The 26,159-nt window shown below is 43.8% G+C and overlaps 1 protein-coding gene across 1 annotated transcript in view; it reads left to right on the forward strand.

Moving 5' to 3' along the window:
- Positions 1 to 26,159, forward strand: part of Wdfy3 (WD repeat and FYVE domain containing 3) — a 223,789-nt gene that overhangs the window by 80,025 nt on the left and 117,605 nt on the right. Inside the window, 6 exon segments of the mRNA XM_076926347.1 lie at positions 9,358 to 9,481; positions 16,902 to 17,011; positions 20,711 to 20,872; positions 24,992 to 25,087; positions 25,089 to 25,127; positions 25,129 to 25,186. Of these exon segments, the coding sequence (XP_076782462.1) occupies positions 9,358 to 9,481; positions 16,902 to 17,011; positions 20,711 to 20,872; positions 24,992 to 25,087; positions 25,089 to 25,127; positions 25,129 to 25,186 (589 nt within the window).

The following is a 26,159-nucleotide window of genomic DNA, read 5'->3' on the forward strand; positions in this document are numbered from 1 at the left end:
CCTTTGCTCCTTCAGAGCTGTTCCCTGATGTCATAATCTCTTTAGTTTCTGACTCTGACCTCCCTGCCTACTCCTCTCCTTCTTTCCCCATTCCCTCTCACCCCTTCTCTCTGGTCTCTCTGTGTTCCTGGTCCCTTTCTTCTTTCCTCTCTTTCTCTCTTCCTCCTGACTCACTCCATTCTCCCCTAACTATATCCCTTCCCAGATCTCCTTTCCTTTCCACTCTGTCTCCTGTCCCCTCCCTCCCTCCCTCCTTCCCTCCCTCCCCTCCCTCCCCAGTTTCTGATTCTCTCACTTCATTTCTCTATCTCGTTCTCTCTGTTGGCATATCGTCTGGAAACTGCAGGCTGTTCTTTTCTCCTCATCATCTGCGCTGATATTTAAGGATGAGAGATTGAAAGTATTCTGGAAGTGACGAGTGTAGAAAAGTGGGGGCTCTGGGTGTGCTGAGCTCGTGGGTGTGCTGGTGCGGCTGGGTTACGTGGCTTCCACAGTTGTGATCTCTCCCGGTCAGAATAGCCACAGGGCTTATTTCTTGACTGCATTCTTATCTTAGGAAGCAAGAGTTTTTTATCAGCTTGACACTAGTGTTTTCTTAAAGCCACATTATGGAGTGAGGTTGATAGCTCATACTCGGTACATAGAGTTTTACCTAATCTCCAACTTTTCTGTACCACCTGCCTTGTCTGCGCTGGAGTCAGGATTTCAGTTGTTTATTGCACTTGGAGAGAGGCAGTCATCTTCATTTTTTGTGCTGTAAAATAAAAATAAGATTACCTACCTGTAGTGTTACTGTGTTAACATTCCTGACCAAAATAACTTAAGGAAAACTTAAGGTTTGTTTTGGCTCACAGTTTAAAGTCCCAGGCTGTTGGTGTGCAGAGGTTATAATGGCAGGAGTTTAAAGCCCCAGGCTATCGAGTTTGAGGGAACTGGTCACTTTGCATCCATGGTCAGGAAGCAGAGGGAGGTGAATACTCAGTGTTCCGCTCACTTTCCTATTTGTTGCTCCGTTACAGTGAGCCTTTCTACTTCAGTCAATATAAACTAGATAATCCCTCTCAGGCATACTCAGAGGCCAGCCTAACCAGACAGCCCTCACAGGTGTGTCCAGAGGCTAACTTAATCAGATAGTAAGGCTAACCTGGGTAACCTAAGCAGACAACCCTCACAGATGTGCACAGAGGTTAACCTAGCCAGACAACCCTCACAGATGTGCCCAGAGGCTAACTTAATCAAATAGTTCCTCACAGGTGTGCCCAGAGGCTAACCTGAAGCAGACAGTCCCAAGTGGAGCTAGAAGGCAGTGAGTTGAGGAGTGAATGGGAGAAGAAAGGAATGAATACACTAGGCTTTGCTGAGTTTGAAAGAAATTCTGACAAAAGATACTGATAGAAGTTCTGTTAGCCTGGTGTCACCATAACAAAACATAACACTTGAGGTTGGGCACTTTGTGTAAGAAAGAAGTTGGGAGGTCTCTACAGAAGGTGCTGAGTCAGGCCAGAGAATCAAAAGGCAAGATCACAGTGGGTCTCTGAGGGAAGCCAGTGGAGGAATTCACACAGGAGCAGAGGAGGAACCGTGGGGGGCACTGCTCATTGGCCTGCTCACCCTGCTTCCTCACCTAGTCCAGGAGCCTCCGTGGGGTGGGCCCCCCACATCAATCACTAATTAAGATGATGCTTTACAGACACCCAGCGACCACCCAACCACCCTGTGGAGGCCACTCCTTTTTCTAGGTGACTGAAGTTTGTATCCAGTTGGCAAAAACCTGGCAGCATATAAACAGATTTAGCTGTTGGTGGGTTTTTTGTTTTGTTTCGTTTTTTAAGATTAGAGGAAGATTCAGGCTTGATCATTTAAAAAAGAAAGGCAAAAAAAAAAAAAAAAAAAAAAAAGAAAAGCCCAGGAAGGGAGAGATTTGTAAACTTTCAAGGACAGTAAACTTAGATGGGAGAAGGAGGGCGAAGGGAAGGTTGTGGTGTCAGGTTACAGGTGGATGGAGAAGCAGCGCATGGTAGTCACCGAGCTCCCATGGAAAACAGACTTGCTGGTGTGAATATGGATTTGTGTTGCTTGTTGGAGAAGACCTTGCTTGGGGACCTTAGCTTCCTGTTGACTTTGGCAGAAAATGTCCTCCAGGGATCTAGAGTAGGGAGAGTGAATACTGAGCCTAAGAAAGTTTATTTTATTTTTGGAATAATAGTGTGGACAGGAGAGGCAGTAATGACTGATGAGTCTTAAGAGTGTAGAGACCATCAGAGGTGACTGTATCCTCATTGCATCTTATCTAGACTGTCCTGTTGTGGAGAGAGCAGGTCCCTTGTGCTTTGGGATTTGCTGGCCGGTCAGTCAGAATAGCTGGGATGGAAGGAACATAGGAAGGGTTAGCTCATACAGCATCTATTGGGTTGTGGTCAATAGCCTACAGAGAGAATGAAAATATCAGCACATTCACAGAACATGCTTTTTCCCTTTGCTATCTGCCAAGAGTGATAAGGGAGGCGACAGTAGAATAGGAGCTCGAGGAGGAAGGAGAGAGTGAGTTAAAACAGCCATTTAAAACTGGGAGCAGAATGCTGTTGGGAGCCTGGTGTGGCTGTCCCCTGAGAGGCTCTACAAGCACCTGACCAATACAGATGCATATGCTCACAGCCAACCATCAGACTGAGCTGGGAACCCCACTGGATGAGCTAGGGGAAGCACTGAAGGAGCTGAAGTGGGTTACAAGCCCATAGGAAGAACAATATCAACTAACCGAACCACCCAGAGCTCCCGGGGACTAAACCACCAATCAAAGAGTACACATAAAGGGACCCATGACTCCAGCTGCATATGTAGCAGAGGATAGCCTTATCTGACATCATTGAGAGGGGAGGCCCTTGGTCTTGTGGAGGTTTGATGCCCTAGCGTAGGGGGATGGTAGAGGTGGGAGGTGGGAGTGGGTGAGTGAGTGGAGGAGCACCTTCTTAGAGACAAAGGAGAGGAGGGAGTTGGGGGGAATGGGATTAGAGCTGGTGGAGGGGAAACTGGGAAGGGGGATATCATTTGAAATGAAAACAAATAAAATGATTAATAAAAAAAATGGGAGAGGAAATTGGCTATGAGACCACCAGTTTAAGCTCTGTTCAAAAAGTCATTAATCTTACTGGAACCAGTAAAATTTACAAGAACTTTGTAAGATGTCCTTGTTTTTCTACTTCAAAGTTGTTTTTAAAAAATTTATGATATTTTACTAGTTGTTGATTACTGTACGATAATTCCCTTCTCTCAGACTATGAACATTTCAAAGGCACGATAATTGTTTAAAGCAGTCAGAAGAATTGCTTTCAGCTTCTCTATTTCAGTTTCTTGAGTTGGAACTTAGAGCCTCCTGTGTGCTAGACAGCTAGTGTACCCCTGAGTTTCTGCCCAGCTCACTTCTGAGCTCTCAACACCAACTCTAACATGATATCTGACTTCTGCATGATTAGAGTACTGGCATATACCTACTCCTGGTTCAGTGAACTGATTTTGTGTGTGTGTGTGTGTGTGTGTGTGTGTGTGTGTGTGTGTGTGTGTGTTTGCGCACTCGCGTGCACATGTGTGTGGTGGGAAGGCCTCTTATTAGCTTCCTAGGAATTTCCCAAGTAATGTAAGGATTGGATGTAATTCCTATGTCGTTATGACTGATTAAAATATACAAATTGCACTCATTGGGTGAACACTAAGAAGCATGAATTTCCACTTTTATTAAATCTACAAATTGATGATAATTTGTTTAGTAATGTTTGGCCATTTGTGCATGAATATTCTCCACTAACAGGAAATATTTTTGGTGAATTGAATGACTTGGTATGGCATTATGGCCAGCCAGATCATACAGTGTTTGCTAAAATGAGTTGGTTTTTTTGTGACTTTGCCTGATTTGTGCTTCATGCTGAGCAAACTGTCATATGGTTGGACACAGGCTTCTCTGTACAGATAGCTTCTAAAGTTTGTCCTGTGTTGTTTCAGTGTGTGACTTTTTACCCCCCCCCCAGACGTGGGTTGGTATTGACATGCTGAATATTCTTTTCTGGGCCAGGCTTTATGTACAGTGCTTGAAATGTCTCCCGTGGCCTCCATGGTCCTGCAGGGCAGCTGCTGTTATCCCCTGATTATGGAGGGTCTGAGAACAGACGGTAATATTTACTTGGCATTCTCAAAAATAATTAACCTTTATGTCCAAGAGCACAACCTCACAGAAAAAAAAAAATACTCAGAATGAAACTTTTCGAAATGAATAGGTTCTTTTATTGTCTATGAAATTTCATAAAAGGCCATTGTTAATTGTTATAGTATATCATCATAGTCTTATTTTGAAATTAATATTTATGAACTCGATCCTCAAGAGATCCTTCTTGCTTTTAAAAGTATTTCCAACTTTTATTTGAGAGGTATCCAAGTTGAAGACTGTCCAAATCCCTTACAAATGACCTTTGCTTTTAAAATTGTTGGCTTTAGTCAGGGCCACACACGCTTAGAACCAGGTAAGAAAGAGATCTCAAATTTAAACAGATTATGGGTTTTGTTGCATCTTTTATATCCATAGCAGTTATTCAAGGACTATTGGTCAGTATTGTACATATTGTGTATATTTAAGAAACAAAATACCCTATGTAGAAGATTTTGTAAACCTTCCAACTTCTTTATTCCCTATATTTTCTTCTTCTTTAATAATATCATTCAATAACAAATATAGACTGGGGTCCCAATTTATGCATATTGTTAAATAACACCATTAATTTATTTTCTCTGAATATGCCAAACATACTTATTTTCATTCAATTGCTAGGAAATTTTTCAATATTTAGGTAGATATTAAAAATCACTATTTTAAGGGGGCTTAGGGAATAACATGTCTCTCACATGTGTGAGGTCCTGGGTTTGATTCACAACACTGTTAAAATGAAAAAACTAACCCATAAAAATAACTCTTTTAATACCAAGTCAAGTTCTGTACATCTCCCTAAGGGCATAAGTATGCACTTACAGGGATAGGGCTCAGACAGAGCTTCATTGAGAAAACTGTACCGAGTGCTTCTAGAATCAGAGTGGCCTCATCTGTAGTCTTGCTCTCTCTCTCTAGCTGTGGAGGAGGAGGGTAGCCACCCCTGCTCTGTAGTTTAATTAGACTCTTAACTAATGAGACTTAAGCATTTGAACGCTGCTAGAAACACTGTACATCCTTGTTATTTTGAAGCACTGTTGTTATTGAATGTGCTATGCAGTAGTTTATGTTCCTCAAATCTGCCACATCCCTCCCCCACCCCCGACTTACAGTCTGGGTCACAAATGGCGCAGATTTATTATATAACCCTTTTTGTGTTAAATGTGCTGAATCTGAGTCTCCTTCTTGATTGTCTCCCTTGATGGGAAGGGAATCACTTGAGCAAAAGTTTCAGAGAAAGAGAGAGACAGAAAAAGACAGAGACAAAGAGACAAGAGAGAGACAGACAGACACATGGAGAGACAGAGATACACTGAGAGAGACAGAGAGACACAGAGAGAGACAGAGAGAGACAGACAGATACATGGAGAGACAGACAGAAACAAAGAGACACAGAGAGAGACAGAGAGACAGACACATGGAGAGACAGACAGAAACAGAGAGACAGAGACACAGAGAGACACACAGAGAGACAGAGACAGAGATGGAGAGAGCATTTGAGAGCACGTGCCAAGTGTCCTCACGGCTCATGCCCACGCTCCCTCCTTCCCAACACACATTTATGTGGTATAGCTTTGTTTGGTTGAAGGTGGTGAAGCATACCTGGTGTTTATGGATGGCGATACTGCAGTCAGGCACAAAGAACAGGCTTTTGTTTGTTCCCCTTGTGTGATCATCTTTCCCATGCTAAGGTTTTACTTCTGGGTTCTTCCATCTTACCTTGGTCCAGGCCACCTGGACTCTCCATCCTTTCTCTGCCACTGTGACCCATTGGTACTTCCAAGGTTTGCACACTTCTGCCCTCGTTCCAGCATCATCCAGGGCCATCCTTGGTCCACGTCATCTCCTCAGATAGACTTTTGTCTATCACAGCCTTCCTCTTCCCTGAACATTTGTTCTCAGTCCTCGTAGCATATGGCTACCTTCATTTTAAAGGCTTTGTTTGTTTCTTTGTTGAAGACAGGGCATCAGTATGTACCTCAGGCCATCCTGGAACTCACAGAAATCTACCTGCCTCTACCTCCCAATCATTGAGATTAAAGGTGTATGCCACCATGCTTGGGATTTTTTTTTTTAATGTGTGTGTGCATAGAAGAGGGCATCAGATCCCTGTACTGGAGTTCCAGGCGATGGTGAGCCTCCTACTGTGGGAACTTAACTTGAGTCCTCTGCCAGGGCAGCAAATGCTCTTAATTGTTTGAGCCATCTCTCCAGCCCCTTAAGTTAATTTTAATTTACTATATTTTATTTATTTTTTGGTAGTAGGGACTACCAAAAAAATTATTTTGGAACCTATGGAATTCTACATTCTAAGTGCATACCCTACCACTGAGCTGAACCCTTAACTTTAATAGTTATTTTGCTTTTTGAAACAGAATCTCTCTGTGGTTCCGATCCTCCTAGGCCATAGGATTATAGGCATAAAATTATAAAATTATAAAATTATAAAGTGTGAAATTATAGTCTATGTGCTATGTGCTATTCTCTCTCTCAGTCTCTCATTCTTTGTGTGTGTGTATGTGTGTGTGTATGTGTGTGTGTATGTGTGTGTGTGTGTGTGTGTGTTAGTGTTAGTTACTAGGGAGTGAACTGGGCCATTATAATTTTTAAGCTAATTTGCTTAACATTTGTCATCTAAATTAAAATGTGAACTTGATCAACACTAGATTATAGAGTACAGCCCTCATTTACTTATGAGTTCACAACTCTTAGATCACTGCTTGGCACATAGAGAGAGGTCAGGAACTATTTGTGAATACTTTTGAATCTTTCGAAAAGATTTCTTGATAAAAACAAAGCAATAAAATTCACATTTGCTTGAATCACTACATTCTTATACTATAGAAGACATGACTTTTTTTTTTTTTTTTTATAAACTTTCTTCAACTCTTATAAGTGGTAAGAATTCAAGTGTGCACCATGAATAGGTGTTTGAACGTTTATCCGCTTTATAGTTCGTTGAGGTATATTGGTCTTGCTTGCATCATAGCCCCGCTGGTAGAGATACTTACCATGGATGCTTGAAGCCGTGAGCTCAGACACAAGTATCACAAAAAGGGAGCTATGCATTTTATTTAACAGGGGATAGATTTAACTAAAAGTATTCTTTTGTCAAAGACTCGTAGCAGGGGACTGGAAAGCTGGGTCAGTGAGGGCTGGAGAGATGGGTCTGTGGTTAAGGACACTGGCTTCTCTTGCAGAGGTCCCAGACTCAGTTTCCAGCCCCACATGGCAGTTCTTAACAGACCATAACTCCAGTTCCAGGGCATCTGGTGCAGTCTTCTGGCCTCCACAGACCCCGGGCAAACGTGTCTTTATGTACACAGTGCACATACACAAGTGCAGGCAAAACACACATACATACGAATAAACCACTTTTTTAATTTTAAAAACGGTAGCAGGGGGCAAAAGCCAAGTTGTGTGTTGCACGCCTTTAATCCTAGCACTCAGCAGGCAGAGGCAGGTGAATTCTCTTGAGTTTGAGGTAGCCTGGTCTACAGAGTGAGTTTCAGGACAGCCAGGGCTACACAGAGAAACCCTGTCTCAAAAAACCAAACCAATTCGAGCAAGCAAGCAAGCAAGCAAACAAAACAAGCAAGCAAGCAAGCCTGTAGCAGGAAAGAATTGAGGAGTTCTGTAAAAACAGTTTGTTCTTTGAACTCTAAAAATTCTTTTTGTGCAGTTGCTGGAGCAGGTTCCTGCTAGAGCAGAGCAGCCTTTGCACACGGCTTCTCTTATGTTTAGGCTGATTTGAAGCAGTTATCAATGTAAGGATGTAGGAGGGTTTCTGCATATATTGTTAGGCTCTGTGGGATAAAGTCTCTTATTGTATGGAAAAGTCCACATACATAAAGCATTCATGTATGACAGATACTGGGATGCTCACATTCATACATGTATGACATGCCGAGACATTAATATGCATTTAGCATACATGTATGACATGCTGAGAAGTCCATATGGATATAACATACATATGACAGATGCTGAGAAGTTCACATGCATATAGCATACATGTATGACAGATGCTGAGATGTCCACATGCATATAGTGTACATGTATGAGTCTGTTATAGGGAGACTTGAGGATGGACAGGAGGAGTATGATTGTCTAGGTTTTTCTCTTTTGACTAACTGAGCCAAACCTTGTGAGCGCAATATGGGTCCCTCTGTGTTGCTCTGGCTTTGTTTGCTGGTTTATTTTTGGTTTGCTTTTGGCTTTGAGTCAGTGTCTTACTGTGTAGCACAGCCTGGCTCTGGCCTCCGGGCTCCCCCTCCCAGCTTCCTGAGCTAGGGGCATAGTGGTGTATACCCGTCAGCCCCAGTGTTCTTTAACAGTCTCCAGGTAGTGTTTGCTTGTAAGAACAGTGTGCGTGTAAACAACCAGCCTTACATAGGAGCACTCCTACAAGAGCACAGTGTGGTGTTAGCTTGGGAAAGTCCGTGAGTTGTGTTCGGTCTCTTCATCGTGACGTTGGAACATTGATAATATGAATACAGTGTTATAAATGGGAACTGTCATGACAGCCTAACAGACAGAATTCCCATTATATCTCCCTCTGTAGTTATTAAAACACTATTTTTTTTTTTATGATGGGCTGTCATTCTGTCCGTCTTTGCTGAGCCCACACCAGCTTACCTGTAAGAATTATTTATTCCAAAGTTCATTTGTCCTAAATTCTTGTGAAGGCAAGTTTATTTACGAGCTTTCTATTCATTGCTTTGTCCTTTTCATGAGAGCCTTGTATTAGGGATGACTGGTTAGAGTTTAGAAACTTGTGAAAAAGCAGATGGGGGCGGGGGGGGGTGAGCTCTGCTCAGTGTCCGTCAGCCCCTGCTTCTTCCTACCAAAGAACCTCCCCTTCCCCTTAGACATCTCTCTAAGGTCTCAGTCAGGTCTCCTCAGAGAATGGTTGTGTTTTCTGAGGTTTGTCAGTGAGACTTTTCCTTCTGACTTAGTTGATCATATACTCGGCACATTCGTATGTATAAAGACGTGCGTCCAGATGTGATCTTTCAAAAGCCATCATCTTTAGGTGTGAGCAGGTTCAGAGTAAATGTAACTGCACTCATGTGACTTGATCTGCAAGTTACGTCACATTTTGAACTTGCTAATTTCAGACACAAAGGGGCAGCCCCTCACTAAATGTGTTCTCTCATTCACAGGTTTTTGGAAATGCTCCACCAAATACCATGACAGAAAAGTTTTCTGACCTTCTGCAGTTCACAACTCAAGTCTCCCGATTAATGGTGACGGAGATTCGGAGGAGAGCTTCAAACAAATCCACAGGTACTTACAGAAGCAGACCCAAGTGGAGCCAGGCAGCTCTCTCAAAGTGCTGTTGAAATTCTGTGGGAGGGAGCCCGGCCAGTCTGCCATCCGCCCACCCGCTTCCCCCCTTCAGTCTTGTTTCCCTTCTGTATTTTGATCAACATGAGCTTCTGCAGCCTGCAGAGATGACTGTTTGCACCCCTCTCCTGACCGAGCTCCTCCCCAAGGACAGTCCTTACCTGGCTTCTCTCTGCCGGCCTGGATTAAGTCGTGCTTTCTTGACTGCTGTAATCAAAACATTTTCACCCTTCCAAACTACTGTTCTCTTTCTCAGCTTCATGAGTGACGTGTGTGTGTGTGTGTGTGTGTGTGTGTGTGTGTGTATGTATGTATGTATGTATGTGTGTGTGTTTCCTGTTACACCATAAGCAACGTAAGGGCTGCTCTGTTTAGTTTTTTCAGCTTGACAAATGCTATAATGGCTTGGGAAGAAGGAACCTCAGTTGAGAACAATGTTCACTAGATTGACCTGTGGGACATTTTCTTGGTTAGTGAGTGATGTGGGAGGGCTCACTTCACTGAATGGAGGCCAGGCAAGCTCTCTAGGCAATGCTACCCTTGGGCCCATGGTCTTAGGAGGTAGAGGAGAGCAGACTGAGCAATCCAGTAAAGAACATTCCTCCATGGCTTGTTTCTGTCCCCTGCCTTGAGTTCCTCCAACTTCCCTGGGGGATGGACTCTTGCCTAGAAGCACAAGGATGCAATGAACTGTTTCCTCTGCAAGTTGCCTTGGTCATGTGTTTCATCCCAGCACTAGGAAACCTAAGTCAGGAGTTAGGCCAGTAAGGTAATTCTGGAGGAGCCTGTGGAGGCAGTCATCTGGGACAATCTTGTAGCAAGTATTGGATCAATCCTCCTTTTGACAAAAAGTCCCAGTTGTAGCTGGAACCTGGTACGTGAGGTCAGAGTAAGGTTGTCTTGCTAAGTCATTTGGTTGGTGATTTTTCTCTTAATGAAAGAAAGATTTCCCAGAGAATTATTCCAGACTCTCCTTAAAGACATATCTGACTTGGAGTTTGAAAGCCAACAGGGATCACTTCTTGGCCTTTTGGCTAAGATGAAGTGTGGAAAGCCAGCAGAAGTGGAGGAGGAAGGTTGTGCACTTTCTGTATCAAGTTTCTGCTTTGTTCTTGTGTACTGGTGATTTTTCTGTTTCACAGAAAGCTCTCTTCTCTCCCTGAATTCAGCTAGGACAGAGAAAGGTAGCAGCCCTCAGGAGTTTTTTAAGGTGTGAACTCATCCCATTGTGAGGGACTCACCCTCAGGACCAGATCTCACCCTGCTTTCTTCCCAGATGCCCCATCTGTGTGTAGCTTCACAGTGGACATGGCAGCTCAGAGCAGGGCAGTGGCATTTCAGCAAATAGAGTTAAATATGTGATCTGAGATATTCATCTTAACCCAAGCCCATTATGTAGCCCATGGAGTAATTAGAATGTCTTTAATTGAGGATTAAATCCATTCATGTGAGGCGATACAATACGGGATTCAATGACTAGATTTGAAACAGGTGGCTTTGATTACCTCTGTACCTGGAAAGTGTCTAATGAAAGAGACGGTTAAAGCATCTGACCCCATTCCCTCCTACGTCCAAAGTGGGACTGGATCCTTTCTTAGCCGACACTCTTGTTCTAGTTAATTGTGTCAGAACGAAGACTTGTGATGTAAGATTAGTGTGGCTGTAGACAGGTGGTAGGAAGGGAAATCTCACTGTGATGTTAGCTCTGGTCATTGACACCTGAGATTAGGAAAGGTCTCTCTCTAGACTTATTTCACTGGCTTTTCTGTCATCATTGTTGATGTCCTTTCATGCTGAGCTGTCTGCAGGAAGACAAGGTGCTAACTACAAGCTTGTTGTCTTAACTCCCTTAAAGATCTTTTATGCATAAGACAATCTTTTGGGTGAGATGACAGATGTCTGAAATAGAGAGTATGTTTCACTCTTAATTACAGTAGTAGTTATGCAAATATTGTAAGTTTAATTTTGAAGTATTTATAGCCTCCCCCCAACCCGGGACATAGCAAGAATAATACAAGAATTCAATACAAGAATCTCAGGATGCTCCTTATTTACTTTCCCCATTGTTGGCATCTGATTATTAAGGGATTTTAAGGCATATAGTTATCATATTTTGAATGTTTATATAATTTTAGCTTTAACATTTTAAAGCTTATATATATTTTCTAAGAGTTCGCTGTGCACAGTTACATCTTCAGTGTGTTGTGGGTGACATCGATACATGCAGAGCTCTGGTTAAAACCAGTAGTGCAGTCCCCAGGGGCACCATGCCAAGGATAGAGAAGCTGGGTGTGATGAGGGGCCCAGTCCTCCAGCGACAGGGTTGGAGCCTTGTCGTGGATCCCCAGTGAGACATCCCAGCCTTTCTTTTCCAACCTGAAAAACAGTGTGCTGTGCTCTAAGGAGTTCAGAGCCACCACACCATCAGGTAATACCATTCCCACGGCGTGCACATGTGGCATATAAAAAGAAACAAGTACAGAGGTTATAGAAATCTGTAACTTTGCAGATCTCTCTCTCTCTCTGTGTTTTTATTTTGTTTGGTTGGTTTGGGTTTTTTGTTTGCTTTTTGTTTTTTGTTTGTTTGTTTTTGTTTGTTTGTTTGTTTTGTTAGAGAGCCAAGGCTACTTGGGGCTTTTTTGAGTCCATTAGTAAAATGAATGCAGTACTAGTACTAATCTGACTTACGCCATCTTCCTGGAGTGCCATTGGAACCAACGGCTTGTGCCTTCGAGTTACTTCACAAAGGGAGGTAGGAAGTGGACTTCAGTCACTCTAAATCTGTCTTCTGGAAATCACTGTCTGTTGCTGTCTGTCTGTGTGCTGCAGGAACTTACGTCTCTCTTAAGGATGTTGTTCTTTGCCTAGTTACCTAATTCACGCTCTACTATCTCTGTGTCGGGTTGTTTGTTTGTTTGTTTGTTTGTTTGTTTTTGTCTTCTGTTTCTCTTGATATGCATTGGCAAACATGGGACTTGCACCACTCGTTGTAACTCAGAGTTGAGTTCATGTGTGTCTTCACTAATGCTAAGACCCTTAAGTCATCATTTAGCTTAGATCTGCTAAATGCCACTGAAATTAAAAGTGTTTGTGGCTAGATGTAAGGGGTTTGGTTTTCCACTGAGCTATATCCTCAGCCTGGACAAAGAGTCGTAGAGCCACTATAAATGAAGTTTGTGTTTTACATGGACCTGCTTCCTCCTCACTTAAATAAAAAAGTGGGGGATCCCTTTTAATTGTAAATGACAATAGATTGAAATTGGCAGGTTAAAGTGAAAGGTTCTTCTGCATACATTTGTTGTATGAGGATATAATCCATTTCTTGTTCCTGCTTAAGGTCATTATCTTTAGTTACCTGTGTGGATATGGGTGTTTGGTGTGTTGGTGCATGTGATTACAGATGCCTTTGAAGACCAGAAAAAGGCATCTCAACCCAGGTACTGGAGTCCCACGTAGCTGTGAACTCTCCCATGTGGGTGCTGGAAACTGAGCCCAAGTCTTGTAAAGCAGTATGTGTAATCAACCACCTGGCTCTCTCCAGCCTAATAACTCATTTTACCAGGGAAGTTTGGGGTTTTTTCATATCATCCAGCCACAAAGGCGGTCTAGACCTTTTCATTGGTTCGGATATGTGATTCAAAGCCTGGCACCAATTGCACCATACTGCTGGTATAACTTAGGTCTTTCCTACCAGCTCCACAAAGGTGTTGAAGAGACATAGTGAAGGATTATACTGACTTTGTTCTTTTGATTATTTTCACTATTTTATTTATTTGGCATTCCCACGGAGCATGAGTATTGTTACCAGACGATGTCTGTCCCCTTGCCCCCTAGTCCTTTTAAACCATGAAGAGTCTCTTAATGTTTACTGTCAGACAAAATATATACAAAGCACATTCTTGGCAGGCGTGGCAGTGGGGGTTGAAGCAGAGGGGTAAGGACAGCAAAGCAGTGGAAGCTGCCTGAGAACCTGTCGCAAATCTAAGACTGACAGAGCCAACAAGATGGCTCAGTTGGGAAGAGTCTGACGATGTAAGTTCAGTCAATGGAACCTATGGTGATAGGAGAAAGAGCCAGCTCCCAAAGCTGTCTGCTAACTTCTGTGTTCATGCTGTGTAAGGCCTTGCTCATGTGTGCACACATGTGCATTTGCACAGGCACGTACACGCGTGTGCGCACATATACACACCTTAATCATAATGATGGTAATAATAATAAATAAATAAAAAGCTATTCATCTCTTTCAAGTATAAATGCTTAGTATTGTATAGATAGATGTAATAAGTCAGAAGTATTAATGGTTTAAAATCAAAAGTATGTTTTTGATGTTTTCGTTTTAACACCCTGTCTTTAAAAATCTTTTTTCTCCTGTCTGAGTAATATCATGGGCACTGACCAAATCTTTTCCTGACCAGTGTTGTTGTTAGGTAGCGTGCCGGCATGCTCGGAGACTAGACATGGTCAGAAGTACGAGTCAGATTCTAAAGATGTTGCGTTATGAAATTGGAAGTGCACAGTTTAAAAATAAACAGTTCCCAGTTATAAAGAAATGCATTTGGTCTGGCCAGGCGTTTCAGCTACCTGGGGATGTGTCTATCTTGCATCTGTTTAATTACTCTGAGGGGAAGAGCCATGTGGTTTCTGACCTGTGTCAGTGGCTTTTTTTTTTTTTGTAGCCTTGCAAGAAATAGTTTCAGTTCAGTTTTTACAACAAATTTTCAAGCTATAGTTGCTGAAGTAGTTTGCTGAGTGATGGTCTTTTTTCTTTTCTGTATAATAAGATTGTCGGAAATCTGTGAGATACAAGCTCTTTTCTCCCCTTCCTTAATGCTGAGTAATCTCAGCTGTCCGTAGTGAGTTGGATCTGGGTGACACTGTGACATCTTTCCTACGCTCTGGTCAGGCTCGTTGGCAGGTACTTACTGAGCACACTCTTAGTGGCAATACTGTGTTTGGTCAATGACCACAAGTTATCAAGGCACAGTGAGGAATCTGTCCCGTGGCCTATGTGCTCTGGAGAAAGGCTGGAGAGGCATAAGTTTAATGAGCACAGGAAGAAGTCCACCACCACTGTAACTTCTCAGGTATTGGGTTTCTCTTGGCTGCTCTGGTTTCGTTTTTTCCTAGTTCATGTATGAGTGTGTCAGTATGCATGCCTGTGTGCACACCACATGTACACACATGTTGAGACCAGAGGCTGGGCCTCGGGATTGTTGTCTGGGTGTTGCTTTATTTTATTTGTTTGGTTTTGTTTCTTTGGACAAGGTCTCACTGGCCTGGAACTCACCATAGGCTGGTGGTCCACTTCTCACAAATCCAGCTTTTATTCTTTTTAATTTTCAACAGTCTTTTACTTGTACATAATAGATTTTAATCATTTCCCATTCCGACCTCTCTTCCCTTCCCTTTCTCACCGAAACCTTTCTTTCCAGCAAGCATCCCCCACCCCCATTTTGCTTTCATGTCTGTTTCATTCCCAACCCACTGAAGTTACCTAGGATCGCTTGGGCACAGGCAGGAGGGTGTTTTCTGGTGAGCGGGCAGCTTCTCAGTGTATTTGCTGGTGAAGACTGTGACACCCTTTATCCCAGCCACCGTCACGGTCTCCCAGGAAAGGGCCCTCCTGAGTCTCTCCCCTTCCTGTAAATGCTGAAGGCCTCAGTATGATACTGAACTTTTATAGGTAACTGCAGCTGCATTAGCCAGGTTCATAAGTCCAGGCGCCACGTCCACACACACACTGTCTGTCTGTCACACACGCTCTGTTCTTGTTTTCTCTTTTGTTAGCGTGGACTCTGGAGGCCACACTCAGGCCCTTGTGCCTGCACAGTCAGAGCCTGAACAGCAGAACTCTGTCTGTCATCTGTCTGTCTCTGTCTCTGTCTCTGTCTCTGTCTCTGTCTCTCTCATATTTCTCTTTATTTCTTGCAGACTAGACAGCTTGGATTTAAATATGAGTTTACTGTAGGCAAATTACTTCTTGTCCATTTTGTAATTTTTACCAGAAGGGGCTTATTAATAGAAATAACTCATCCAGTTCTGTGAAAACGGAATAAACTAGAACATGGGTCCTAAAAATGTTCTTATATAGCTCCAGCCCAGTGAGAACAACCGGTTTAATGTTTCCTGTTAAGAAGAACATGCCTAGCTTGGCATCATAAATAAGATTTGAATTGTTATTTAAGCAAACATGTTTGACTGTGTTACACCGAAGAAAAAACAAGACGCCTCTGAGGCTTTAGGTTCTAGTCCGCTTTCTGCTTCCTCAGTGTGAAGCGTGAAGTGTGTGCTGGTGTCTTCCCCAGTCCTTCAGGAGCCACTGTGATCTGACAAGTTTTATTCATGCCAGATCTTAAAATTGACAAACTGCTGATAAAATGGAGAGGATGTCTAGATTTCTCCATTTTATTCTCTCTCTTAAAAGGATTTATTGCGATATATTATACATGTACCGGTGTCCAGTGTACACCGGTAGACATTAGGGGACAGCTTGTGGGAGTCATTTCTCTCCTTCCTCTAATGCATCCTGGTCGAAACTGATCATCGTGCTTAGCACTGGGACTGTTACCTGCTGAGCCATCTCGCCAGTCCTGGCCAGTCTTAAGTCTTAACTGACTAAATGGACTTTCAAGTATTCTTCTAACTCTGTAGTTCTGTGAGTGATGCTCATACACCTTACAATTTCCCCAGGCTAGCCTCTCACATAGTCTATGTACCCTCAGAATCTCCTATGGTCACCGAGCCTGACAGCATATCACTCTTATCCTGTGACTCCCATTGTCACAGGCCCCATAGTGTGCCCCACGCACATAGAGCTTTCAGGTTAATAGTCTTAAAGTAGTATGTCTAGCTTTGTTCTGTCTCACCCAGATCAAGAACAGCCCTCGGCTTGCCTGCCTCCGTAATTTCACATCCATGTTCTTGACAAGGTGTGTTTGAGAGCTTATGTTCCTCTGCATGATGAGAACATACTTACGTGCCATGCCCTGTGGTATCGAGCTGGATCCTCTGCCCCTCTTTGGTTTGACTGTCTTGTTCCCATTTTCTCTCTGCCTTCACTGGGGAGTCCTTAGCCACGCTCACTTCCCAGGCAGCTGTAGCTCTGCATCACCTCCTCCTTCAGTGCTGCTGACGGGTTCAGCATGGGCTTTTCCCCACTTCTTACATTTCCACTATAGTGATATAAGAGTATATAGGTATACAAATATATCCATTAAAAGATTGCGTTTAATTTTTTTCATAGAGAAGAAATAATGCTGCCATAAAATGTGTGTTTGCGACCCTTCCCCTGGTATGTTTTACGTTTGTTTCAAGTTTATAAGGGATTTCACTATTTACTGGCTTTTCTTTGGTTTTACAGAGGCTGCAAGTCGGGCCATAGTCCAGTTTCTGGAGATCAATCAGAGTGAAGAAGCCAGTAGAGGCTGGATGCTCCTAACAACAATTAACCTGCTGGCATCCTCTGGTCAGGTGAGTGTGCAGGGTTTGCGTTCATTCAGCCCTTCTGTGGGATTTCAGTTCTGTGGTAATTGTTTCTGGTCTGTGGATTCTGCTTCAGTGCTTCTCAGGACAGCTTTGTGAGCTGCTGTGTTTTGTATCCATTTCACGAGGCATTACAGGGCTCGGGCAGTGTCTCATCTTGGTCATGTGGTAATGCATATAAGCATACCATAGTGGAGCATAGCACGCACCAAGATGGTGGTCATTCCACTGGTGGACAGAGGGAAGTCACCAGCACCCCCAGCATGCCTGAGTCACGCCAGGAAACTTCTGGCTTGAAAAGTGTACTCATGTAATCTCATAAGCTAATGAATAAATGACACAATATTGACGAGCGTTTCTAGGTTTTACAAGTTAGGAGTAGTATCACTGAGTTTTAGGCTGGTGGATGTCTTCACCTGATTTATTCTGCAGCCTCCTCTATCTCTCCTGATGCAGCTCTAAGTCTCTGACCTCACCCTTGGTCAGTGCATTCAGGAATGAGCCATTTGCACACCTTACCTTTGTCTTTTGTCATTCTTGGGGTGCCAAGACTTATTTGTAGTTTTTCTAAAATCTGGAGTATAGGTATCTATCAGAAGGTAAACTAATGCTGGTGCCTGTTTTCTAAGCTTAGTGGACTTAGAAAGCCCACAGTCATTAGCAGTGGCACTAATGATAAAGGTGACTTCAGAGACAGTACCTTTAGCACCTACTGTCTTCAAGCTCTCGGCAGCCTGAGCACAGCACTTGGGCCTCTTCCATGGGACAGCCCATGTTCTCTGTAGCACACTGTTTCATCTGTGCCCACGCATTCTATTAGAGAACCTGCCATATCAACTTGTCCTAACTTCAGGACCTGAACTATTTACCTTTTACCATAGAAAGCCCTGCATCCCAGACATCCTGAGTCCCAGGCTGGTGGAGGTGTCCACTCACCCTGAGGAACCTTCAGATAGTCCTGGCATGGACCACTGTTTCAGTGACTGGTTGTACTAGAAAAGTTCTCAGTTCTGTCTGCTGTTGATGATACCTGTAAAAGCCTCTACACCACAGTGCCAAAATTTGGCTTAAAGTACTTTCATATCATTATATGCTGTTTAAATGTTAACATTTAAGTGAGATACTTGCCATCCATACCCTATGTGTTATGGCTGCTTCATGGAAGTATTTCTGAATTTCTCTAAATGCCTAGGATCGTCTTCTTGTGAGTGGACTGTTGTACAGTGACACTAGCACTGTAGAAACTCACTAAATATAGGCGAGCCACGCCCTTGAATGCATAGACAGCTTTCTACTAAGAAAAGAGCCTGGCATGGTGGCACACACCTATAAACAAGAGGCTGAGGCAGGATGTTGGAAAAGTGTGAGGCCAGCCTGGGCTATACAGTGTGTTAGAGGCCAACCTGGGCCGTGTAATGAAACCAAGTCTCAAAAACAGGAAGAGAGTCTAGTAGCGCCTCAGTCACTTAAACGATGACAAATGGAAGATGCCAGTTTAGATGCCAAGTTGTATAAGATGAAAGTGAAAAACCATACTGCTTTGCATAATGGGAAGGAGAAGCTAGTGATAATTTGACTGGAAAATGATGCACTTAAAAGCAACATCAGTGCTGTGCCTTAGGCTGCTGCTTTTGTTTGAGTGCCGTTTTCTGCTGGCACCAGCACAAGACCAAGATGGGGATAGTCCTGACTCCACATGTAGGAGACTGAGAGACAGTAGAGTATAGTGACGTATGGTGATGGGCTGTGTGTGTACAAGTATAGCCCCTCCACTATAGAAATGCTGCAATTAAACGTTTTGAGGTTGAGGGTTAGCTGAAGGAATTAGATTTGGGAAAGTTGGAGAAATGGCAAAGATTTTAACTACCTGTTAGATACCTGGTGTAGGGTGTTGAAGCAGTGAGCTGATACTGGATAGAGCAGAGGGCCTTCAGGAATGGATGCTGTCTGTGTAGCCATTGCTCTCAAAGCTTTCCCTCCTTTCCATCGCCCACTCCTGGATCTGATCAGACTTCACCCCTCCTGTGGCTCTGTATGAGTTTCCATACTGCTCCCTCTGCTAGTTTACCGTCTGTGCTACTCCAGGCTGATGATTTGAATTTTGCTTCTGAATTCTGTTTCACTTCTGTTTTGTTGGTAATACTTCGCTGAGTGTCAGCCATCAGTTTAGGAGAATGTGAGCCCTTGTTTAGGGGTCACTAAGCAGACCCTCTCAGCTAGCTCTCCCACCTACAGCAGGCTATGTAAACTATGAGGCTTGGTTGCTCTTTGTAATGTGAGGACTTTGCAGTTCTAGTATCAGCCGTACTGTGTTGACTCAGGAATAAATCATGGACCTGTGAACCTTTTGTTTGTAGAACAAGTAGTCACTATTGTGGTTCTCAAGTGTCTGCCATTTTGGACTCTTGAGTTCTTCAGATATGCCGCCGCCATATGGTCTGACATCCTATGTGTCTTCAGGCAGCATTTTTTCCTTACTTATTTTAATTATTTGTAATTATCTGTTTCATTCCAGACAGTGTTGATCATTCCCATTCCTGTTAGGGTGTATGTGCTGCCATCGTCAGTGGGCGTTTATTTCGGAGTTACTTAGAGATCTGCTGATGCTCATAGGGTTATAGAGTGTGATCCCTTGGAAGGGAGGATGCCCAGTCTTCGCATGCAGCTTTGAAACTGTGCACGTACTGGCTCACATACACTCCATAAATACGTTTCATGAGATAGCACATAAGTGAATTGGAAGATACCAGTTCCTCCTATAGCAGAACCTCATGACACACTGCACCATGGACTATGTTAATGACATCATACTTCTTAGCAATATTGAAACGATTCCTAAAAGGTTGTCTATAATTTCTTCTTGCAAATCTTTGAAAATAATGCAGTGTCATTTGTATTGGCAGTGGCTCTGTCTCTCAGATGTCCTTCCACCCAGGAATACCCAATGACAAAGATACACATGATAGTACAACCAAAACTAATACAACTTAGTGGTTAATAAGCCTGTTGGTTGATTCATTTATTTTTGGTAATAGGATTAGACTCAGGGCAAGAATTGTACTCCCAAGTTTATCTCCAGCCCTGTTCTAATTTTTCTTTCAATCTAGGCTCTCAGTAAGTTGACTAGACTGGTCTGTTGTCCAAATAAACTTTGAACTTGGGAGCCTCCTGTCTCTGCCTTCAGCATAGCAAGGATTGCAGCCTATGTTGCCTGGCTGAGCGTTTTGTTTGTTTGTTTTTGATTTTTTTGGTTATTCTGATTTTGTATTTATTCTGTTATTTTAGCTATCATATTTACCCTGAGATGTATACACAGTTTTATTCATTTGTGAGAAAGAGGGAGAGAGGATGCCCAGGAAATTGGATAGTCTCCCCATTGTTTCTGATTAAGTGTGGTTCTCTTAAATTCTGGAAGTTCGTGTTCTTTGAAACAAGCCACTTCCTAATCATTAAGTAGCACATTTAATAAATAACTTACGGCATGACCAACAAACTGTCACAACGTGTGACTGAAGCAAATTTGCCCAAATGACAAACTGCCTGCCAGTCACTCTGAGGTGGGTTTGAGCTCCCTGCTGCACATAAGCGCTAGGCGGCTGGTAGATCATCCTCCTGTCTGTCCTCAGCTGTCCCATCACAGTTGCTTCCGTCTGTCTATCTACTCACTTCTGTTGGTTTGTTTTCCAGAAAACCGTGGACTGCATGACCACGATGTCAGTCCCTTCCACCCTGGTTAAATGTCTGTATCTGTTCTTTGACCTTCCACATGTGCCTGAGGCAGGTGGAGGCGCGCAGAGCGAGCTCCCTCTAGCAGAGCGCCGAGGACTGCTCCAGAAAGCTTTTGTCCAGGTAAGAGCACTAACTACTCGTGTGCACGCTTGTTTCTGGAACTGTCTTGAAAGTGAACGAGAACATGTCCTGTCTGATCTGCTTCACCTTGTTTTATGTTTTAATCAGGGTCTCACCGTGTAGGCTGGGCTGACCTCAAGCCCACAGCCCCCTGCCTCAGCTCCCACATGCTGAGGTTCTAGGAGTGAGCGCACCCTATTCTTGGTTGCTTCTTCCACTTTTCAGAGAATCTCATTCTGTTTATTATGATATGGCTTTTCCTCATAATTACATTTCCATAAAAAGCAGGAGTATGGAAGTATTTTCCTGGGGCATTTGGAGACAGTGTTGGGTGTTACTGCATTTGTTCCTACTAACAGGTCCAGCTGTTAAAATTACATTGAAGTATCAGTAATGTCTTTAAAATTCAATTTGCTAAGGAAAATCATTCATTTATTATATTGAGATTTAGGAAATATGCCTTACAATTACGTAGACAAGAAAGTCTGTGTAATTTCTATTTATATATAGGACTCACGGAGCTTGTAAATATTGAACTTAAAAAACGTTCTCAATTATACTGGCTCCTGCCACCTCCCACTGGCTACTGCCACCTGCCACTGGCTACGGCTACTTCCCATTGGCTACGGCCACCTTCACTGGCTCCTGTCACCTCCCTCTTGTTATGGCCACCTCCCAGTGGCTTCTGTCATCTCTCAGTGTCTCCCATTGGCCACTGCTACCTCCCACTGGCCACTACCACCTCCCACTGGCCACTGCCACCTCCCACTGGCCACTACCACCTCCCACTGGCCACTGCCACCTCCCACTGGCCACTGCCACCTCCCACTGGCCACTACCACCTCCCACTGGCCACTGCCACCTCCCACTGGCCACTGCCACCTCCCACTGGCCACTGCCACCTCCCACTGGCCACTGCCACCTCCCACTGGCCACTACCACCTCCCACTGGCCACTGCCACCTCCCACTGGCCACTACCACCTTCCACTGGCCACTGCCACCTCCCACTGGCTACGGCCATCTTCCATTGGCCACTGCCACCCTCTGCACTTTGGAGAGCCCCTTCCTATCACTGCCACTGCTCTTTTATAGGACCATGGGTAAGCAAAGGTTTAAAAGACCTGTCTAAAGTAGCCCAGTAATACAGGTGCCCTGTATGGTCTTCTTTTGTGAGATGAAAAAACAATTTTTAAACAAGCAACCTACCAACATTGAGGATATAGTGTATTCATGGAACCAATATAATTTTTAAAAACCACTTTTATTTCAAAAAGACAAATACTTAATGATAAATTCATTCAGAAAGAAAAACACTGGAAGTCCTGCGGTTCCATTGCACAGCAGTGCATGTAATTAACAGTACAGACCATCACGTGATCACCTTGGTGATGTCTTCAAAGACTTCAGCAAATGGTAACCCAGTCGTAACACCTTCAAATGTAAGATTCTGAAGTTATGTGACCGAGGATATGGCTTTCCCAACTTACAGAGTTGAAAGATGTGTGCCTAAAAGGCTTTTGAGTTTTGAGCTTCAGTTTTTTGCTTAACACAGGCTAGACTTAAGGGCAGTTTGCTGCTATTGCCACCAGAGCAGAGGCTGATGAAGAGAGGCCAGTGGCTCTGTGCTAGGCAAGGCCGCATGGCTGTAGATGGTGGTGGCCTGTGTGCCGCAGTTGTGGATTCTGCACAGTGAGAGTGGTTGACTTGAAAAGGTACCATGAGATCTGACGTCATGTGTATGGCCCACAGCAGACACCCATGGCTAGGACTCCATCCCCTCCCCATCCATGGCACAGACCCTGTCTGAGGACCCCATTCCCTCCCACCCATGGCTAGGACCCTCATCTCCTCCTACCCATGGCTAGGACCCTCATCCCCTCCTACCCATGGCATGGACCCTGTCCCCTCCCACCCATGGCACGGACCCCATCCACTCTTACCTGTGGCAAGGACCCCATCACCTCACACCCATGGTTAGGACCTCTGTCCCCTCCCACCCATGGTGAAGACCCTGTCTCCTCCCACTCATGGCGAGGACCCATTCTCTGTCCCCTCCCATCCACGGCGAGGACCCGTCCTCTCCCTGCCCAGTGCTCCTTCTCTGCTCCGGACCCTTTGTTTCCTGCCATCCCAGACTACACACCCTATCTATCATTTTGCTCAGGAAACGAATTGAGACAGCTTATTAAATGTTTCAAGCTAGATGCAATCTCCGTGTTTGTGTTGTATGACAGATGGTTGCTGCTCCATGCCGGCATTCCCTGTCTGGCTGATGTGAGCAGTCCTTCCTCCACCACACTTGGTTGCCCTTTGTAAAGCTTCCCTACAAGTAGAAGCAGTGTGGGGGAGGAGAGGCAGGAGCATTTGACTGCACTTCCGGCCCACGGGAAAGGATCGGGCTAAATTATTTGCAAAAGTCATTTTGACAGTAAAGTTGGGAGCCAATTACCTTAGGGCTCAGCAGTGAAGGAATCACTAAATCTAGTTGACTTTGAGAGCAAGGATTTAGTGTGGATTTTATTTCCTAGTTTTTACTATTTTGGTTTGTTTTGTGTTGTGAATTAGAGGCCCGGCATCTGTCCTAATTGCATAAGGCAGCGCCACAAGCAGAAACAAACGGAGCTGACACATCTTTCGTGTGCAGCCTCTCCATGCTGTGTCTGCTTGGGCAAAGGATCCATGCACACACCAGTGGGTGCTCTGCACACAGCAGTTCCTCCAAACTTTTGTAGAGAAGATGACTGTGTCTGCTAACCATGAGAGCCTTTCACCAGCTCACTCCTCAGTTCTGCTCTCTCTTGTGGGATGGCAGGGATGAACTAGGAAGCCTGTGTTATTTAAGAAAGTTCGACATCAAGTAGGACCAGGAGAATGTAGCTTTGCAGGCATTACCTTCCACACACGTCCTTTCTTTAGTTCATTTAGCGACATTCTTGCTGCCCTCAAGACACACCCACATTTCATGTAGACTGTTTTTAAGCTGATGGAATAATTTTGTAGTATTTCATATCTCAAAAAATTAGAGGCGGGAGTTGAGCACAGAGAAGTTAACTGTTCCTGACATTGAACTTGGGTCACAAGAAAGGCACCATTGAGGAAAAAATCTATTTGGACTTCTTTTGTGTAACAGACCCTGGTGCAGCAAAGCACAGAGCTAGAGTGGGTGGAGCAAGAGCGGGCTCGGAAATCACAGTTATGTCTTCATTTCTGGAGCTGATGGCTTGAGTGATGGTTCTCAACCTTCCCAATGCTGCGACCCTTTGATGCAGTTCCTCCTGTTGTGGTGACCCTATCCATAAAGTTTTCTTGTTGTTGATACTTCATCACTGTAATTTTGCTACTGTTACAAATTGTAATGTAAATATCTGTGTTTTCCAGTGGTCTTAGGTGACCCCTGTGAAAGGATCATTTGACCCCCAAAGGGGCTACAACTCCCAGGTTGAGAACCGATGGTCTAGAGTCTTCCATTGTAAGCAAGACTTCAGGCAGTTTCTGTCAATTAGATGTAATTTTACACTATTGGAACATCTTCTCTTTGTATATAAAATGGAAACAATTTAATGCTCACTTTACTTCAGCTGTCTTATTTTGTCTGTTACACCTTTTAAAGTAGAAAAACTATATTTTACCAGTGCAAATAAAGAACTAAATTAGAAGGTTAAAACTTCCAGTTGTGGTGGTGACACCTTTAATTTCAGCACTGCAGAGGTAGAGGCAGAGGGATCTCTGTGAGTTCCAGGCTAACCTGGTCTACATACTTACTTAGTTTCAGGACAGTCAGAACTATATGGAGAACTCTTTCTCAAAAAAAAAAAAAAAAAAAAAAAATGAGAGAGAGAGAGAGAGAGAGAGAGAGATGTAATGCAGTGTTGCTGTTTATCCTGATTCAAGCTTAATCATTCTAAGGTAGAAGGAAGGCTGGGGAGTGAATTTTGTTTTAAGGGAGCTCTCTTTAACTGTAACTTTGTAGATGTCTTTGTAACATTCCTGAGAGCAGTGATCCTGATGTCATGACTGCCCAGCACTCTCTCTGAAGCTGAGAGACGTTTGGTCTCATGGTTCTGCCCTGCCTGCCATCATGGTTCTGTACTGCACTCTCTCCTTTCTTTTACATTTAGATTTTAGTAAAACTCTGCAGTTTCGTTTCTCCGGCGGAGGAGCTGGCCCAGAAGGACGACCTACAGCTTTTATTCAGTGCAATAACGTCTTGGTGCCCCCCCCTATAACCTGCCATGGAGGAAGAGCGCGGGGGATGGTCCTCATGACCATCTCCCGCCACGGGCTGAGTGTGAACGTGGTGAAGTATATTCACGGTGAGAACCACAACTGTCTTCCTCCTTTCTCTTGTCATCTCTAGGTTGCCGAAAGATTGGCCTTTCAATAAATTAATTACACGTAAAGTTGGACAGGTCTGGTTTGGCTGAGGCAGTGAAATGGAGAATTCAAGGCTCATCACTGCCACAAAGTGAATTTCTGTCCAATCTGGATGACTTAGCAAGACCCTTTCCCAAATGAAGGCAAAGGCTGAGAGCAGCTCAGTCATGAACCACCTGACCAGGCTGTGTTCAGTCTCCAGGATTCTGTATTTCAGATACATACTTACAAAAATTTACCAGGAGTAAAAGAATTGTTTGGTTTGTTGGGTCTTTCCAATGCAAGAGATTTTCTTAGGTTCCACATAATGGACCTGAACAAGTTAAAATTACTTCTTTGTTGTGTGAATGCTGAATTTTAATTTGGTGTAGTTATCATTGACCAATTTGTTCTTCTACCAAAAAAAGCAAGTATTTTCAATTGCTATAATTGTAAGGACCAGGATTGGTGTAGGACACCCCAAGATGAAGTTTTTAGCACTAAGGAGATTTATTTGTCTCAGAGGGACAAAGGAGAGGGGATGAGAGACAAAGGCAGGAGATAGAGGATGAGGGAGAAGGGAAGGGATAGTTGCCCCTGCCTCTAGATAGAGAGGAGTCAGGTGGCCCATAGGCAAAAAAAAAAAAAAAAAAAAAAAAAATGGCGGTTTTATAAAGGGAAAAAGAAACCCTGTGTTAGGGTGAGTGTTCGATTTTGATTGGGCATGTTAATTAGGTAAGCCAAAGGAAGCTTTTGCTTGCTGGGCTTCAATGCTTTCATAGCTGTACCTTGGTAGTGAGCCTCAGGCAGAGGAACTTGTCAATAAATAGCCTTTGGGGGCTAGCTTCAGGAATGTAATCTGAGGTGGAAGGAGTGGGGGAAGGGCCAGGCCCGCCAGAGCCCTTTTTGCCATGCTGGGCCTGCTAGAACCCT

The sequence above is a fragment of the Arvicanthis niloticus genome, chromosome 27 (genome assembly GCF_011762505.2).
Source record: "Arvicanthis niloticus isolate mArvNil1 chromosome 27, mArvNil1.pat.X, whole genome shotgun sequence".
In the NCBI taxonomy this organism is placed as follows: domain Eukaryota; kingdom Metazoa; phylum Chordata; class Mammalia; order Rodentia; family Muridae; genus Arvicanthis; species Arvicanthis niloticus.